This window comes from Hylaeus anthracinus, unplaced genomic scaffold (assembly GCF_026225885.1).
Source record: "Hylaeus anthracinus isolate JK02 unplaced genomic scaffold, UHH_iyHylAnth1.0_haploid 12002, whole genome shotgun sequence".
NCBI classification, from domain to species: domain Eukaryota; kingdom Metazoa; phylum Arthropoda; class Insecta; order Hymenoptera; family Colletidae; genus Hylaeus; species Hylaeus anthracinus.
The window spans coordinates 9,912,613-9,929,747 of NW_026534349.1; the positions used below are offsets into that span (position 1 = coordinate 9,912,613).

The 17,135-nt window shown below is 43.5% G+C and overlaps 1 protein-coding gene across 2 annotated transcripts in view; it reads left to right on the forward strand.

The window, feature by feature from the left end:
- LOC128892091 (receptor-type guanylate cyclase Gyc76C-like) overlaps window positions 1-17,135 on the forward strand; it is a 72,215-nt gene that overhangs the window by 32,621 nt on the left and 22,459 nt on the right. For both annotated transcript variants that reach the window (XM_054152194.1, XM_054152195.1), the window contains exon 4: window positions 6,036-6,233. In XM_054152194.1, the coding sequence (XP_054008169.1) occupies window positions 6,036-6,233 (198 nt within the window). The remainder of the gene's footprint in view (window positions 1-6,035; window positions 6,234-17,135) is intronic.

A 17,135-nucleotide genomic window follows, 5' to 3' on the forward strand; every position in this document is an offset into this window, starting at 1 on the left:
ACCTGCAACCGTAAGCGCGTACAAGGAAAGGGCCCGCTCCGGGGCCGACGAAACCTCTGGGAATCGTCGAAATAACCGGGGCCTGATCGTATCGCCCCGGCGTATCCGGTTCTACTTGGAAATAACAAGTTACGTCAAAGATGAATTGCTGTTACGCCGATAATTATTCGGGGGATATCGGCACTTATCTGTGCGTGGCGATCATCGGCGAAAAGGGACGCCGATTCGGGGACCCCGTCGTTCTTATTTTCGCGGCCCTTCTCTCCCATCGATCACCATCGAATCTTGCTAAACGACGATCCGCGAAACTCTGGCGTCAAAGTCGATATCGTCTGAGTGGGTGTTGTCACTAAACTTACCTACTATCGAAACGTATTTTGGTCATTTTCTTTCAGTATATCCCTTGCCTTTATCACAACACTCGTCGATTGTTTCCTTCTCGCCCCTTTTTCTTTATCGAATTCTACAATATAATTCATATAAAAAATAGTACGAACACTTTGCCCAAATCTGCCTTCTGTACTACATCCACCTAGATACCTAAACAGTATACAAAATATTCGAGCAACGAACTGTTTAAACAGCCAAATACGTAGTCGAATATTATTCGCGTGGATAAGTTGTAATAGAGAAAAATTGGCCGAGAAGTCTCAGCCTCAGCCACGATATGTCACGCAAGAGTAAGCATCGCGATCGCAATGTCGGCCTCCGTGCTCTCTCGCGGCTACGATAAAGCTCGGTTCACGTCACTCGTGCTCGCCACCGCGACGATATCGCGCTGCGCAGAAATGTATTTTTATATTAAACGCCCAACCTGTGCGTCTAGCGAACTCGCGGCTATTTCGGTACCGCGATCGTCGTGCGACACTTTTATTTCGTATGGATTTCCAGCTGCCGATTTTCAACGAGGAAATAATGCCGCTTGTATTTTTAGCGCGTCGGTGAAAGTTTTTCCACGCTCGGGAAGCGTCTGCGTCCCTCGAGAGACTCGATTCCAATTGATGTACTTACTCGGACACTCGAACGCTCATGTGTCTTTCGGTGGTCAAGAATCGAAAAAGTATTATATTCGATATTGGACCTTATCGAAATTTTTCAGAGTTGCTCTTATAGATCTTCGTGGTGCTACGAAAATTAAATATAAAGTTAAATTAATCGTCATTCTTTGACGCGATTGTTACGAACAGATTTGATTTTTACTTGTTGATTTCAAAATTTAGCAGAAGATATCTGGAAGAAACAGACTGCTCAAGTATTTTCGGTGTTCGACGAAGCAACGAGTACTTTAGCAGCGCTGACGCGATAAAAATATTATTGCTTCGCTGCTCGGAGTAATTATAGCATCTTGGATTTATTTTTAGCCACCGACGGTATTTTGAAAGCTGCGCGTTCTATACGCGACGCGGTGAAAAATCTCGTCGCGCTCTCGTGCTCTTTATAATTTTTCAAAGCATTTTCCGTCACGCCACGTCGGGATCAATCGTTAAAAATAATGGACTGCAGAGCGTGGATCGCATACAGCATTACGGCCTATTTCTTCCAAAACTATTATATTAAGTGTAGCAATTTTTTTTACGGTAAATTATTAATAATATTATGTCGCAAATGGAGCATCGTTTCTTTTATTCTGGTAAAATTAGTTCTTAAAAATCAGCGTCCTCGTGAAAAGTAGATAATTATTCGAGGCACTCAAATGTTATCAAAGGTCATCAAATGGAAGTTCATCGAAATTTTTTGACGAAATGGTTATCGCCTGCGCGCCGCTTATCTAGATCGGGGCACGTGAATCGAGCTTAATGCGTTACCTGTCCGCTCGATTCAATAGCGCGGCGCAGGTGCACCTTGTCCGGCTTGCTGCCGGAGATATTTGCGACTGGAAAGAAAGAAAAAATGCTGGAATTCGCTATGACGCACTCCCACAACGGAAACTAGTTTCGCCGCGCGCGATATTTGTAAATAGAACCGGAAAGTTAATCGACGATCTATCGCGGTTTAATTTTCTTTAGCTTTTTTACGCTCGATCGAAATTTTTCTGCGTGAAACAATGGTTTGCATCTATGAAAATATCTGTGAAAATCTGTGAAAATAGAACTATGGCCCACGAACTGCGACGATCGACGCAAAAATGCATCTCTTTAAATTGGCCTCGGTTATAACTCGAATTTCAACGAATCTTGATCGTTAAAATGTTGTACCGCGCTGCGTCACTCTGTGATGACTTTGCAACAAGTACTCCCACGTGTGCTCGTGAATCACCCTTGAAATGATTTCACCGTCGTGGGGCATGGACGTCGGGTTCCTTTTTACAATCATTGGACCTAAGCTAATTTGTCCAAACAGTATCAGAATCGTGATTCGTAACTGGATTTCGAAAAATGTGCCTAGATAAAGTTCATAAGTCGCGGATTGATCATTGATAGTGTATGAGGGACAATCGTATCCCTTCTCAAAATTAAAATCATCATATGAGGATGGAATTAGATTCCTCGCTTCCCGACAAAGTATTTAACCATTTCAAACCTGACGTCCACAGTTGAGAACACGAAATTTACAAATTACCCACAGTATCGTTTACGCATAGAGAAAAACCAGTTTTCCTCGAAAACTATACTGTTAAGATTATTTTTTATATATATATATATATTTTTTTACATACTAATTTTAGTTCACGTTAATCCAAAAAATTAAATTAAATTAGTACGAGAAAAAAAATGATTCTGAAAGAGTTAACAGAAAGGAACAAATCTATATTTCAGAGTAAAGCCTGTCAATTATCTCGATTATCTCCGGTGTCTTTTACGTTCCCGCGATTTCGGAGCAATCGGCGATATCGTCATTAGGCAGACACCGAGTGGTTTCTCGACGAAACGAATCGTGTCGAAGTCGTTGTCATCGTCCCTGAAGGTTGGCATTCAGTCGCGCACAGCCTTCCACGACCGGACGCCCTTCAATTACTCGAAAATAAGCTGATTGGTGAAACCCTGCCAGTGGCGACAGCGCAAGTGGACGCTTGTTGTTACATTGTTTAATGCTCGGACAGCTCTCCGGAGAAATCAGCGTCTCGCGCGGTGTCGTATATTTTTCAGATGAAATTGAATCGACGCTCGCCCCGCGACGCGTTTTCCAGGTTTCATCGGTTCGGAACAAGTGCGGCTGTCCTCGGCGCAATTGTACATGTAAAATGCAACAGTTGCTACAGCTGCGTTGCGTACCCGTGGATACCATTTGCATATTCCATGGTTGTTTACACAATGTTGCGATCTCCGAAGAAATTGCCATTTATCGGATGGCGTATTTTTGGGTCAGAGGCTCGGTGTAATCGGGAAAGTGGATCGTAAGTTCGAGGTCAGCCTTTTTTCATTATTCACGTTTTTGACGATACCGCGTGCGAGCGTCTGTTATGCTGTCTTCGTTCGCGTTCATTTGCGCGGATAATGATGTTTTATTAACGTTTTTACTGCGCCGTTAAATCCTTCGAGTATATACTTCATTCGAGTTGCAACGTAGTAATAAAAAAGAGAGCGATGGCGACCTTGCGGGAGCGTCTCTATGGATTGAATACCTTTACGATGAAAACAGGATTAATGAATTTTAAGGAAAAAATGAATTCGAAGGATCCTTGGACGATAAGGAGAATGGTGGAATGTTCCAGCTTCTTATGGCGGATCATCCATTTTCGGTTCGTCAAGGGATGATCGTCGAACACCTTTATGATGGAAACAGGATTTATGAATTTCAAGAAAAAAATAAATTCGATCCTTGAACTATAAAAGAGAAGGATGGTGAAATTCTTCAGCTTTTTATGGGAGAACATCGCCAAGGGATGATCTCGAACTTCGCTTCCTTACTCGCCGGACGCATATCATTACTCGCATTCCATGGAAATGGAACGAATTTGGTCATGGACAAGGCAGGTGCAAAATCTGGAATGCGAAGCATGCAACGGGAAGAGCAATGATTTTTTATAGCGTTCTCTCGATTACCGCTCTAACGGTTCCCCCTTACATTTCACCGGTGGTTTGCACTCGGGGTTGCCAACTGTATTCTTATCAGAAAGTAATATTTTTCGTCTTATGTAATGTAAACGATCAACCTAGCTTCAATCGGTTATAAAAAAAATAACAATTTGGATTATGCAATCAAGTTGAATGAGTAACAGTTCGATCGACTACTATTCGAAGCCCATCTCTGACCATAACATTTGTCGAGATTATGCATCCCCATCGTTAACGATGACGAACAACGCGGCGACGCGGCGCTGCACGAATCACGAGCCCTGGAAATATCGCAGGGCGACGGGCGAAGTAACAATTACCGGAGTAATTGGAACGATGGTTCTCTAATCCCGTCGTTTTACTCGTACGGTTCGTCTCCCAGGAGAGATACGTTTTCATCGCGTCCAGATTCCCAGCGAGGTTTCGCGCGTACGTGTAAACACTGTTCGTTCGCGGGATGACTTTTTCGTGGCATTTCTTTGCCGCCTCGAACACGATTTTTCTGGCCGTCTGGAACGTCGATTAAAGTTCAATACATAATGTTACTCGTGATGTCCTCTTTCATCGAGAGCGTTCCTCTCGACTCTCACGGTGTATCCGGCTCGCTCGGTTATTATGCAAATCCGAATTCCAGCAAACAATACCATTCCGAGTAGTCACTTCGCCGTCGCAACGATTTACGTGCTCGGCAATGCGAGCTGAAATTACCACCGCCGCTGGCATCGCTGAAAACTTTTGTGGGCGCGATAAATCCTTTTACCTGTGCCTATTTTCGCGGAAAGGTCGATTAGAATGGCGAACGCGTGGTTTTCCACGATTCATGGGGCGGGCCAGGACTAGGCGCTAATAGAATCGCTCTACCGAACCCGAGCGCTCCAGTTCTTCTTCTTGCAATCGTCCAGCCATTTCAGATTCGACTGTGCAAACATTCTTCGCATTTTATTCGTTTCAAAAAGGATGTTATTAGGTACGTTAGGTTGCTCAGAAAATTCGTGGGAATTTTTAAGAAAAATTCAATACAGTCAGTACTATAAATATTCCTACCTTCAATGACTGTTGAAGAAAGTCTGAATGAAATGATAGGTATGATGTTTCCAAATAAATATTTATTATAAACATATACATGTCTAATGTTTATTCATGTACACACATATTTATAATGAAACGTTTATTTGGAAACATCGTTTAATTGAGACGACTTATTGTAATAGTCACAGAGGGTACGAATATTTATGGGACTGACTGTATTTATTGAATTAGATAAGTACCATTTTATTCCACAACCTTTCCACCTTTTAAGGGATGTATACATGTTATTTATCTTCAACCATTCCGATATATTCAGACCTGTACCGACCCACCAAAAATCGACATGGACTTTTCAGACAACCCAATAAAATGTATTTAGGTATACATTTATTTAGATGTATTTAGATATACATATAGAAAAAGGGGGACCAGTAACGTCGTTCCTGTGAATGTCAATACTTGTTTGTCATTTATCGGGTGATTGTGTACCAATTTTATTATATCATATAATTTCACTAGATAGCAAAATGTTGATTACGAGGGCGATTGCATAATTCATTAAAATGAAAAACTTCTGCCCCGCCTAGTATAAATATATTCTTAAGCTTTTCTTGTGAAATTTGGAATGGGTTAAAACCAATCATATCCTAATATTAAAAATGGCTCACCTTTTATTTGTTATTCGACCGTTTTTCTCGAACGAGAAGGACCCGAATCGCGGGAAGTAATTAAGGAAGATAAGTGCGCGAGTTCCGCGATTTGCTCACGACGATCGCAACGAGTGTTTCGTGACATCGTCCAATTATTGTTATTCAATATCGTATGTCGAAAGACAGGTGGAGGCCTCGCAATTGGTTGCGTAACGCTCGACGATATCACGTGGGACGAAAATAACTTTGCGTTTCCTCCCGAGCGAATTGGAAAATTGAATTGCCTATCGAATTACCGGCGGGTATCGTGAGCTTCGTTTATGGAACGATTCTAATCGGAATTCTTCTCGAATTTTTTCAGATCAACAACGATCCGAACATGCTACCGAACGTAAAGCTGGTGATGCGATGGAGCGACACGAGGGGAGAAACCGTGGAAGCCACCAAGGCAATGATCGATATGATCTGCGACGGGGTTGCAGCCTTCTTTGGTCCGGAAGGCTCGTGCTACGTTGAAGCCATAGTCGCTCAGTCCCGCAACATACCCATGATTAGTTATGTAAGTACTTTTAACGCTATCTAACACGACGCTTGGTCTGCAAGCTCGCTAAACAAGATTCTAGTATCGCGGACAGTTTCGCCGACATTTACGCGCTCAATGGCATCAAGATCCGTTAGGCTTTTAGTCCTCCCGACTCGAGTTTACTCGAATTACCGCGGTGATCTGTAGATGAGACAATTCGAGGGGTAGGTTAACACTGCCGGGAGAGTGGTACTTGAAAATGTGCCCTAAGTGGACATCTCACTTTTAGCATCGAAAAGCCACAGATTCTCAGAGACGTTCTATTCGATCATTTATAAAAAGATACATGCCTACCTAAATCAAATGCTTTACGTTTCTAATACCGAGTATTGACGAAAATAATAAGATTCTGAAGCTGGATATTGCAAATTTGTATCATAGGGTATCATTAGGATAAACATTAAAAAATATGTTTTAAGGGCTGTCGTTAGCCCTCCGTGAGAACAACGGGGTTGCAGGGTGACGAAGGCAGCGTAGAACTTGTCGAAGGTGGTTAACAAACGCGGGGGAGGCGGATGTGTGCCGACAAATTGAACACCCGCGGCGTGACAATATAATTACGAGCCGCTTCCACGCGCGCGTATGTGCGTTCCCGAGCTTTCGTACGTGCGGTGTTAGTAACACGCAATCCTTACGCCTTCGGCGATTCGATCCACTCGCTGAAAAATTGGCGTCTTTGGCGCCATGGTCTTTCCCATGGAACCACCTTCTTATACTCTTAGTCGCGCTCTTTGTTTCGGAGTGGATCCTTTGATAGCTAGCCCCGATTTATCTCGACTCTCGATCACGGCACGGGATCTAAATCACGAACAGTGGATCAATTTTTAACGCTAGGTTTACGAAGGTTGGAAGCATCTTCTGAGAAGATTATGACGTATGCTTCTATATGTACTATTTGCGTGGATAAAAATCAACGTACAGTCAATCCCATAAATATTCGTACTCTCTGTCTATTGAAGAAGTTTGAATAATTAAATAATAGTAGATACGAATACTCACGGGACTTCCTTGTGAAATTCGGAGTAGAAAATTTACATTTCTGTCGAACATACGTTCTAACATATCACACAACAAAAAATGTATAAACTGAATTATGTCCAGGTGTATGTATATTGTAATAATGAATAAAGTACTATAGTGTCCGAATATGTATTAATACGAGTCACTGTAGGCCAAAATGACCGTGCACCGTGGACTCAGCGTTAACGATGATTTCCTTCATTTTGCGTAAACAAAGATAACGGTTTCGCGTTGGAACGACAGAACCAACGAGTCTCGCGAGAAGCGTGTTTCGCAGACCGTCCGATGTTACGAAGTAGAGTCAGCCATTTATCATCGACAGAGGTATCCTAATTGGAACCGGTGGTCTAATCTTGGCACGCTCTGCGCCTAAAATAGCACAGTCCCGCGATGATTTAAGCCGACGATATATGTATTCCATGCTCGGCGAACCAAGTTGTAACAGAGACGATTCGAATCAGAAATACGTGTCCATACCCGAACTAGATACGCTTTGTCCACTTTGTTCGAGCGTAACCGGTTCGATTCAGTTTGGTCCGCAATGAACGCGATTCTAGATCCTGCTTAGACGAGTGCGTCACGAGCTTCGGATCTAGGATAATCTACGGTTTGAGACACGCTTAGATCCACGAACCGTGGCCCACCAATTCCTCTGGCAATTTACTCTGGCAGAAATCGAGAAAGGATATTCACGGCACTCGGTTTAAAAACGACCGCAGCAATTATTTTTAAACGCTCGCTACGATCTTCTCCTATGAATGAATTATGTCACTGTTACGCGTAACGTGTTCCCTTCGTTAATTTGATGTGCTTTTTCGCATTGCCTGACGTCAGTCACCCTCGTCTACTTGCTTTAATTTGAATGTCTGTTTTCGCCCTCCTTCGTGTTCTTAAAATAGATGGGTGGGATAAAATTTGAGAAGAAAAAGGATTTGTTAAGCATGATGCTGGGGGTGGTGGGCTGTGATGACTGTTCTCCGGGAATCGTGCTTTTGGATTTCGTTTCGAGACGCGGGAATCGAAAAAGAGGAAAAGAATCGGTGACTGAGAAAAAAGAAGGTCGAAATGTCGTGACGTCACCGGATCGATGACGTTAGCGTTGTGATATTTTTAGCGCCACGGTCGAACGGAAACTTTGGATTCAAAGGTTATTTATGGAAGAAATTATCGAGAAGCGGACGCTTCAAAATAAACCACGACCGATGCGACCGCAGCAATTCGTAAAACACTTGTCGCGAAACCCGCGGCTATTTTTAAATGGCCGTTTCGGAGGGTCATCCGGCTACCAGTGCCATTTGTCATCGAGAACGTTTCCGTGGGACTTGGATTACCATGATTGGATCATAACAATGGAGTGCACGTCTCAAAAAAGTATTATTTAACCAAAAGTTGTTCTGACAGAAGTGTAAGTAATGAATTTTACCTTTAACTGCTCGTATTTCGATAACGAAGCCTCCGATCGCAAAATGGAGCAAGACTCTCTAACACTAAACCTACCACGACCGGTCAAATGACCGTTTTTTAATTTGTGTATACAGTTCTTATATGCTGTATATGAATTACATACAATTGTTTCATGCATTATTCGATTTAGTTTCACGTAAAATATTTTTGCATTTCATTGAAAAAAGTGTCCCTAAGACTAGTCATTTGTCCCATCGCGATAGAAATAGTTGCAAATTAACGTCGGTGTTAATTTACACTGGCGCGAAGAATTGACATCGAAAGAAGCCCGGCATTTTTTACGATCTGCCGTTTACAGACGTTTTGGAACGCTACGTTGGACAAGAAAGGGGTTTAATGTTGCACCTGCTTGACTGTGCAGGAGATTACCGCGGGGATCGAGTCGGCCAATTTCTAGCAGGTAACACGTTTTCGTGAAAGTCTTCTCGGTAACGAGGATTCCAACGCGAGGGGAACGTATCGTCTCGCGGAAAAGTTGCATCGCGCGGCGATAGCGTGCGTCGCCACGTGGAAAGTTTAGCGCGCTCGTCGACGAGTCCCTCTGCGCGATAAAATTCAGTCCGCGCGGCTCGATTACGCTTCGCTCCGAAAGAAATTAACGAACAAGAGCCGATGGAAAGAACGAAGGGGGAAAAAGGAGAACTACGTTTCCTCGATGGAAGCTGTAAGGACGCGCGGTCTCTCGAGGACTCTCGCACGATTCCCGGCGACTCGAATATGAGAAAGTGGTACGCGAACGTAAAAAGGCCTCCAGACTAATTTATGTTAATTGTAGGTCGTACGAGAATGAAACGGACACGCGGGAACGCCGGGAACGTTTCTTCGAGAAACGAAAAGAGGGGATAAAAGCACACGGAGCTCTCCGGTGGCGGCCGTCGGCGCGTTTAAGGGATGTTAGTATTTTTCAATAATATTTTTATGATAGTGCTACCTTTCATCTGTACTTCCTGAATATTTTTGAAGAATTCACGAAGTTGGGGAAGTTCCAGCTTCTATCAACCAGCTGGCCAAAGGCTACTTAATCGCTAATGAGTCGATTTGAATTCGCCGACATCCTTGACAGAATCATCTTTATTATTTCAGACCTAAAACTTGCAAACCTAATGGACGATAATATAAAGTTTCACACGTACACTGCGAAGCATAACTGAGCCGTCCATTGCACAAATCGATCAACTCCATAAAACAAAAAGTTGAAAAATGCGATGAGATCGTGTAGATTGTTTTTTAAAATTTCCTTTATAAAGTAAAAAATAATAAATGATGTCAATATTTATTATTCAGGAAAATTATTATGGACATAAAAAGTTATTACCCGTCGGGACCCTCAAGATTGAGTAGTTTGCATTTGAGAATATTATGTAGAAATCAAGAAGGAATAGTCAAATTACTTAAACTCCAAAAAAATGCTTAGTGACAAAAAGTTGGATCCCTCAAAAAATTCACAATGTTTGCTACACCTTTCGTTTGTCCTAGGTGTTCGTTGATCCTCCAAGCGTAAGATCGGCCCTTCTCGAGGGCACGCAAGGGACGAGCTGGTGCAAAAGCGTAAAGAGAGGCGCGCTGCTTCTTATTTTCACCTAGTTTCACTCGTTAGCGAGCACAGCGGAACCGCGTGCCGAGACAAGAGGGTACTTCTCCTGCGCGAGCACGCGTCGTTGAATTTCGTCGAGCCGTGCGTTTCTTCTTTCCACCGGATGTTTGCGCGGTTTATATTCGCGCTTCCGTCGAATTATTTTCTGCCTATGGCGAGAACAACCGAACCTCTTCCATGGACTATTTTCGTTAAAACCTGCAACTCCCACGCAGCGGTGTCAGAAGCGTTAGCGTCGCTCTTCGCTAAGTTTCGAGTGATGCACGCAAAAATTTGGCGAGAAAACGATGAAATTTCATAGTATAGACATTGAAAATGACGCGGAAACGATGACCTTTTGAACTCGTAGTAAAATTGTATCATAACACGAGAGAAATGATACCACTAAATAAATAAAATCAAATTCGCTGACAGAATATTCCTGCGCACAAAGGACGAACATTTTTATACAAAGTGATACAATTTCTGTGGAAACATAGATTTGACATTTGTTTTAGTGTTACGCAGTGCGATCTCCATTTCCCTAGTGACGCCATTGCTCCTACGCGGCATTGATGTCTAGCTTTCAGAGTTTATTATTATTCGGTTTGGTGAATTTATTTGACAATGGTCTTGCGCACTGTTTAATACAGCATAAACATGGTAGCATTTCGTAACATATCTGTTCGTGAAAATAACATTTAGGTTGACGCAGTCGATCTCCCGACGTCAAAGGCCCGATTTTTCCGATTCGAATTCGTTGTCGCAGCGCTCGAATGGCACAGAGTTCGAATAACATGCGCGCATCGAACATACTTTCTCGAAAGAATGTTAGAATCTAATGTAGCCATCTCGCGACACTCAATATCGATGGCAGCATACTTCAACGTTTCGACACGCTTCGAAACGTTGTGTTTCGCTTGCGAAACAGTACTTATTGTGAAATTTGCTTGGAATATTCATCGAAAGCTAAATTATTTACAACCAACACTCGCTTTTGCACAAAAGTCTAGAAAACATTCTAAATACAAATCACAGATCGCTGAAGTTGCCGTTGGCGTAAATTATTGACTTGGCCTGCCGTGATTGCGTCCGAACGCCTCGATAGATTTCAATGAAACTTCATATTTAACGCTAAAACTACCAAGCCAGGTAATATGATTCTTGGACTTGGAACTTTTTTCTGAAGTCACTTAGTTGTTAACGATTCTGTACCAACTTTTCGGGGCACCTATCGTAATGGAGATTCAGTTTCATCGATAAATCATTTTATATTAATTATTCATCCTCTTTTTAATTACAAGAAAACTACCTCGGTAGTTCGAGGACATTTCGACAGAAATGGGCCCGTGTATAACGACGGAACCGAATCGTCTTCTGCGCCGCGCGTTGCAATGGGAATTCCGACGAAGAGAATTTTGTTCCAATCGAGCAGGAGATTTTCCAACGTGGCGCGCAATTCCCGCAGCAGCCCAATAGTTTTCCGATCCACGGAGACGTCATCGGCTCGGGCAGCGGTGCAATCAACAGGTGGTTGCACCAACCGCGATGCAGTGACCCGCGTGCCGATGCGTGTGCGTGCACGCGCACCGAGTCTCGAGAGGAAATGTGAGCGAGCGAGCCAGCGAGTCACTTATCGAAAGTTCCCACTGGTTCCCGTGGTACCCGCATACACACGCTCGTTACGAGAGCTTCGCCGGCGCATAGGTGGGCATTCAGGCTCCGAGTCCACCTACAGGCATGTACCTAAATGGGTAGCCCCAGCCGCGGTGTACAGGGTGGTCCACGCGATCGGGTCCGTCGACACCGCGTCTCGAAGCATCGACTATCCCGAGGACTTTGACTTGGGTATTCCCCATGATAAAATCACGCTAGTGGAAAATATTTTTGTGTCCATGTAGGATGTGGTGAATCGTTAGTGGTCGGCCATCGTGGAAAGTACAGGAGATTATGGAATCTGTCCATGGTGTGGTCGCGTAATTATTGGTAGAAGTTCTAGGCTATTATACTTGCATTGTGTATGTTACTTGTTTTTTATTATCCAAATTTTGTTCCATTCTTCTAATTTCATTTTTACTTATCCGAAAACATCTTGGAGGCTGCTTAGGGGTAGTAGTTCACTCGGTGTCTATTTCGTTCTCTGATGTCGAGCGGAGTAAACATTTTTGTGCCGAGTAGCTCTTAATATTATGAACCAAAACCAATCCTACGTCTATTTGCATAAATTTAGTAAGCTAGCAAATTACCCCAAGTTTCTCGAGGTTTGTACGATTCTATTTCTTCGCGGGACCTTCCTAAGGATTCCTTCATAAGGTAGCTCTAACGGTGAGGCTCGTCTCCTTGGCAAACCCAAAGGCTTATCGCGAGTCGCTTGAGAATCTGTGACAAGATTGCCCGCAATTTCGCGCGCAATATTCCGAGGGTCCGCGTTAACGGCTCCACGTCGAATTACCCTTTGAGACCTTACGTAACTCGATTTGAAACATTCACTCGGCGCGCAAGACGCGTTGAAACCCGAGAGCCTCGACGACAATGTTTCTCGTCGTAAAATCTATTGCCCGACGGTTCGTTTACCGAAACACTCTCCATAAAATTATGTACGTGACTCCGCTTCAACTCGACCATTTAGCGCAGTAATTCTTAATCGCTACGAAGAGCACCTGCAAGAATCTTCATTTTTTATAGATTTTAAACCCCGAATGTCGAGAGAAACTCTTTCTGCACAGCACACAACGTGATTTTCCGTCGTTTCAGCGCGCTACGACTATGCAAATCAGTGGCGCCACAGGAAACGAGTCTACGTCATCCGAAACATCGCTTCCTAACGTTATCGTTCGACAAGATTTCTTCGTACGCCGAAAACGAAAAGATGACACGACGCTATTTGTGCTTTACTTATCAGGAGGTCCCGAAAACCTCGTGCTTCGTATTATTTAATCCCTCTTCTCCAAACTGTGCCACGAGCTCGAAAAGGTTAAGAACCACTGATTTAGCGTGTCATCCTCCGGTTCTCCTCCGCGCGAAATCTCCAATTCAAATCGCGCGTGTTCGCCGATGATGAAGTACACCGAGTGGAAGCACCGAGTAAACAACATCAATTACGAATATGAATTCCAGGGTATTCTGCGTGCGCGAGACTCGTGAAACAAAGGAGGAGGAGGAGGAGGAGGAGGAGGTGGTCTCGTTGCGCGCGGAGGCGGCGCGCGTTTAATCCCCGGGGCGCAGCGTCTGCGAATGAAAACGGATTAAATCGTAACGATTTCGCAACTGGAAACCCGAGTAACCGGAGCTGGATCGGCTCCCCGCGAAAGGAGCAATATTATTCCATCGATGGCGCATTTGCATGAAAACTGCTGATTCCCCTGACCTTCGCGGTCTATTTATAGCCGAGCCTGTTGATGCCCCACGCACTCGAACGAACGCTTACCTGGTCCGGCTTGGTGTCAGTCCGTCGTTGTCCTGGCTCCTCGGGCTGACACCGCGTGTTTCCTCTGCGTGGTGCTTTTACAGAATCAACTCCGTAATTCGTCGATGAATGGGGGCTTGTCGGTTACTTTAATCTATCGTGTTTTAAGAACAGGTACACGTTTGGTAGCCTTCGATAGACTCAAAGTCTCTACAAGTGCTTAGAGAAACTGTTCGACTAGCTGTTGATGCAGTCATTCGCGTTTGAGAGTTTTGGCAAGCTTCATGGGTTAATAAACAATTTCCAGAAATTGCACGGTAGACTGCTGCTATATCCGATTTATGTGTTGCAACTATAAGTAAATAGTAGTGGAATTAAAGAACAATAAACTGGAGCACACAGTATGAGGATATTTATGTTTGAGACTCAGAGGATCCAATGAACTCGAGTAACTTATACTTTAATTTTAAAACAATACTTACCTTGGAGGCGCACCTAGAGCTCAGGGGTCACTGACCCTCTTGACGCTCACCTAATATTCGCTGCACAGTATAGCTTGTTTAACATTACAATATGTTATCGCGATAATTAAGACCCGTCGACATTTTTTATTTTTTATAGAATTATTCCGAACGCTCCCAAGCAAAAGATACCTTTCGTTGAAAGAAGAACTCTCGTTACTAACGTTGCAATGCAATTCGAGAGCCATAAATCATACCTGTCTGTAGCGCGGGCGAGTCGTACCGTGATAAGATACAAATAGACTTATGTTCTCCGCCGTCAATGTCACGGAGGCGCGCATTATCTGAAATTGGTTACGTTTTCGGACGTACGCGCGCGTTGTTGCACCGACGATCTTTACCGAGATTCCCTGCGCGCGTAGGCGTAATGCAACATCGCGATGCTTTCATCTTGTGCAATAACGGTGTAATAATAGCGCTTCTGCGGTAGCTATTGGTCCGGTAATAGCGAACGGTAGACTTCTTTGGCGTTGCCTATGCATTATTTATACACACACGCGGGAGTGGTAAAAAGTTTATTGCGACGATTGCCAGCCGCGTCGAAACGTCTCGAGCTAGGCGGTCCATTAGATTTTATCTGTCTAATTTAATTTTATCGGCGATCCCATAGATGTTGTACAAGAAAAACTAACTGAGGGTTCTAATTTGGTCACTTCTCTTTATTTACATGTACCTAGGTCCCTATTACAATCATTTTCACGAAAAACTGCACTAGAAACGTCAAAATAAAAACGTCAGAGTAATTGAGCTGCCTAGAAGGTGCAACGTTTGCGACAACCTTCCAAAAGCCACGAATACTACGTGGCTAGTAAACAAAAATGTACGGAAATCTTATAGTGACCCTATAATAACTATGCCAGAAAGGTGGGAAGAAATTGTAAAATAATAGAAATTACTTTTTTTTTTATAACGCTAAAGGTACGTTTCATATATTAATTTCAGTAGCAGGAGAATAAGTGGCATGAACATGTGGAACGGCCCAAAAAGAAAGTCGAAAACACGAGTCAGGGTGGCGGTTTCACTGTTAACAGGGTCTCCTAGCTCGCGTATGGTTGGATCGCCACGAGAACGATTATTCCGCGCGCTGCCATTTCCTCGTCTCCTCGACACCGACCCACATTATATCTCTTTCGAGTGACGTTACGTGATTTCCACGATGAAGTAATCGCCGGGCTATCTTTAGCGTCGCGTGAACAACGATGATCGACCGCCGGACGATACTTGGTCGCCGGTCTAGCGTCGCGTTTCCTCGTCCGGTTGCGCGTTCGTCGTGTGCACGGGCTGAGAAATTACGGTGATTTTCTGCCTTGGAACCCGCGAATCGTTGCACGCAGGCTCCCCGACGCCCGATCGCGGGCTAAATACGCTATATTTAGCAACGGGAGAACGCGGACGAGCGAGCGAGCGAGCGTGAGAATACCGGTTTCGCGCGAAACGATACGATTTGTTTGCTACATTATCGCCGGGTTAAATATATCGCGATAGCGTGAGGAATTTACGAGCGGCACGACGCGCCATTGCACACTGGGCCAGAACGTGAAAACTGGCCAAAAGTTCGTGCGAAAATTCTCACTGTACCAGCAGTTCTCAAGATGGCCTGAAGTATTTCTAGGTCCCGTACGTTATTCGCCTTTTAAACGAAGGTGATAATAATTTGGAATGGCAGATGGTCTCACTTGCTTGTAATGTCCTAAGCAACGTGCATAGTTCTAAACCAACATTTAATTTGGAAGACCTTATTCTCAATGCAAATTTCGTTTCAATAACATAATTTGTTACTAGGAGGACTGAAAAGTAATCAACGTCTCTTTTGTTGGCGAAAAATATTTTTTTATTAAAGAAATCTGAAATACTAATCAACAAAATAATTCCCATCATTCTCTAACATTTCTCATCAATGTAAAGGCAGTTGTTCGGTTCCCTTTTTAATAAAGTCCTTCGATTTTTCATTGAAAAAGTTTTCCAAGTCAAAGACATTTTGATTATTTTTCGGCCCTTCTAATATAATCCAATCTCCATGCACTTCCTCACTTCCGTCTACTTTTTTACGTTCCTGGACCACCGTGCACCGCCCAAACTCAGCCAACCGTGCACCACCGTAACATTATGTAAAATTCACCTGAGACACGCGCGTATGGTGTCCCTTTTTTATCAGGAATGCGCACGCGTGCGTTGATTAGCGCCACGGTTACGCAAGATTAACACGGATGACATAACGTTGAGAAATTCATCGATAGTGGTAATCTTACTCTCGTTCGATCGAGCTTCGTGCTCGCGAGTCGTGATTTCATTTCTGGCCCCGATAAAGTTGAAATATCTTTCCTGGTATTCTGTAGACGTTTCCGAGGTGCGAAGCTACGCTGTCGCGTATAAACGGAGGATTACCTTCTCTGGTGACTCTATCGCTTGGCAAAGCGTCCGACGTTTTAACAGCTTCGCCTATTACGTTTGTTGGACGCCCGTTGAAAGTATTACCGGTCCAAGTGCATTCCTTTCGTTCCCGCAGATTGCTTCATTCTCCTAATCCGAGAAGCACAAGGCATGTTCAACATTTGGCAGGGCTCTGGGTGGTAGAGGTTGCTCCGTTAAAGAGAGAGAGAGAGGTCTTTGGTGACAAGCCCTTTTTTTGTTTGTTTGTTTGTTGAGTTGGTTGTTCAAAATCTCGTCAAAATCCACGCCAAAACACCACTTTTATACAAAAGTTGTACACAAAAAGTTGGAGAATATTAAGTTTTAATTGTTCCAGTCGATAGATATTAACATATAGAAAAATATCTTATTCTCGACTTTTCGTGTTCGGAAATATTACTGTCTCGAAAAACATTGGTATTATAATCTAAAACTTTAAAATGCATTGAATATGTACATCTCCGAATTAATTGAATATTTAGAAT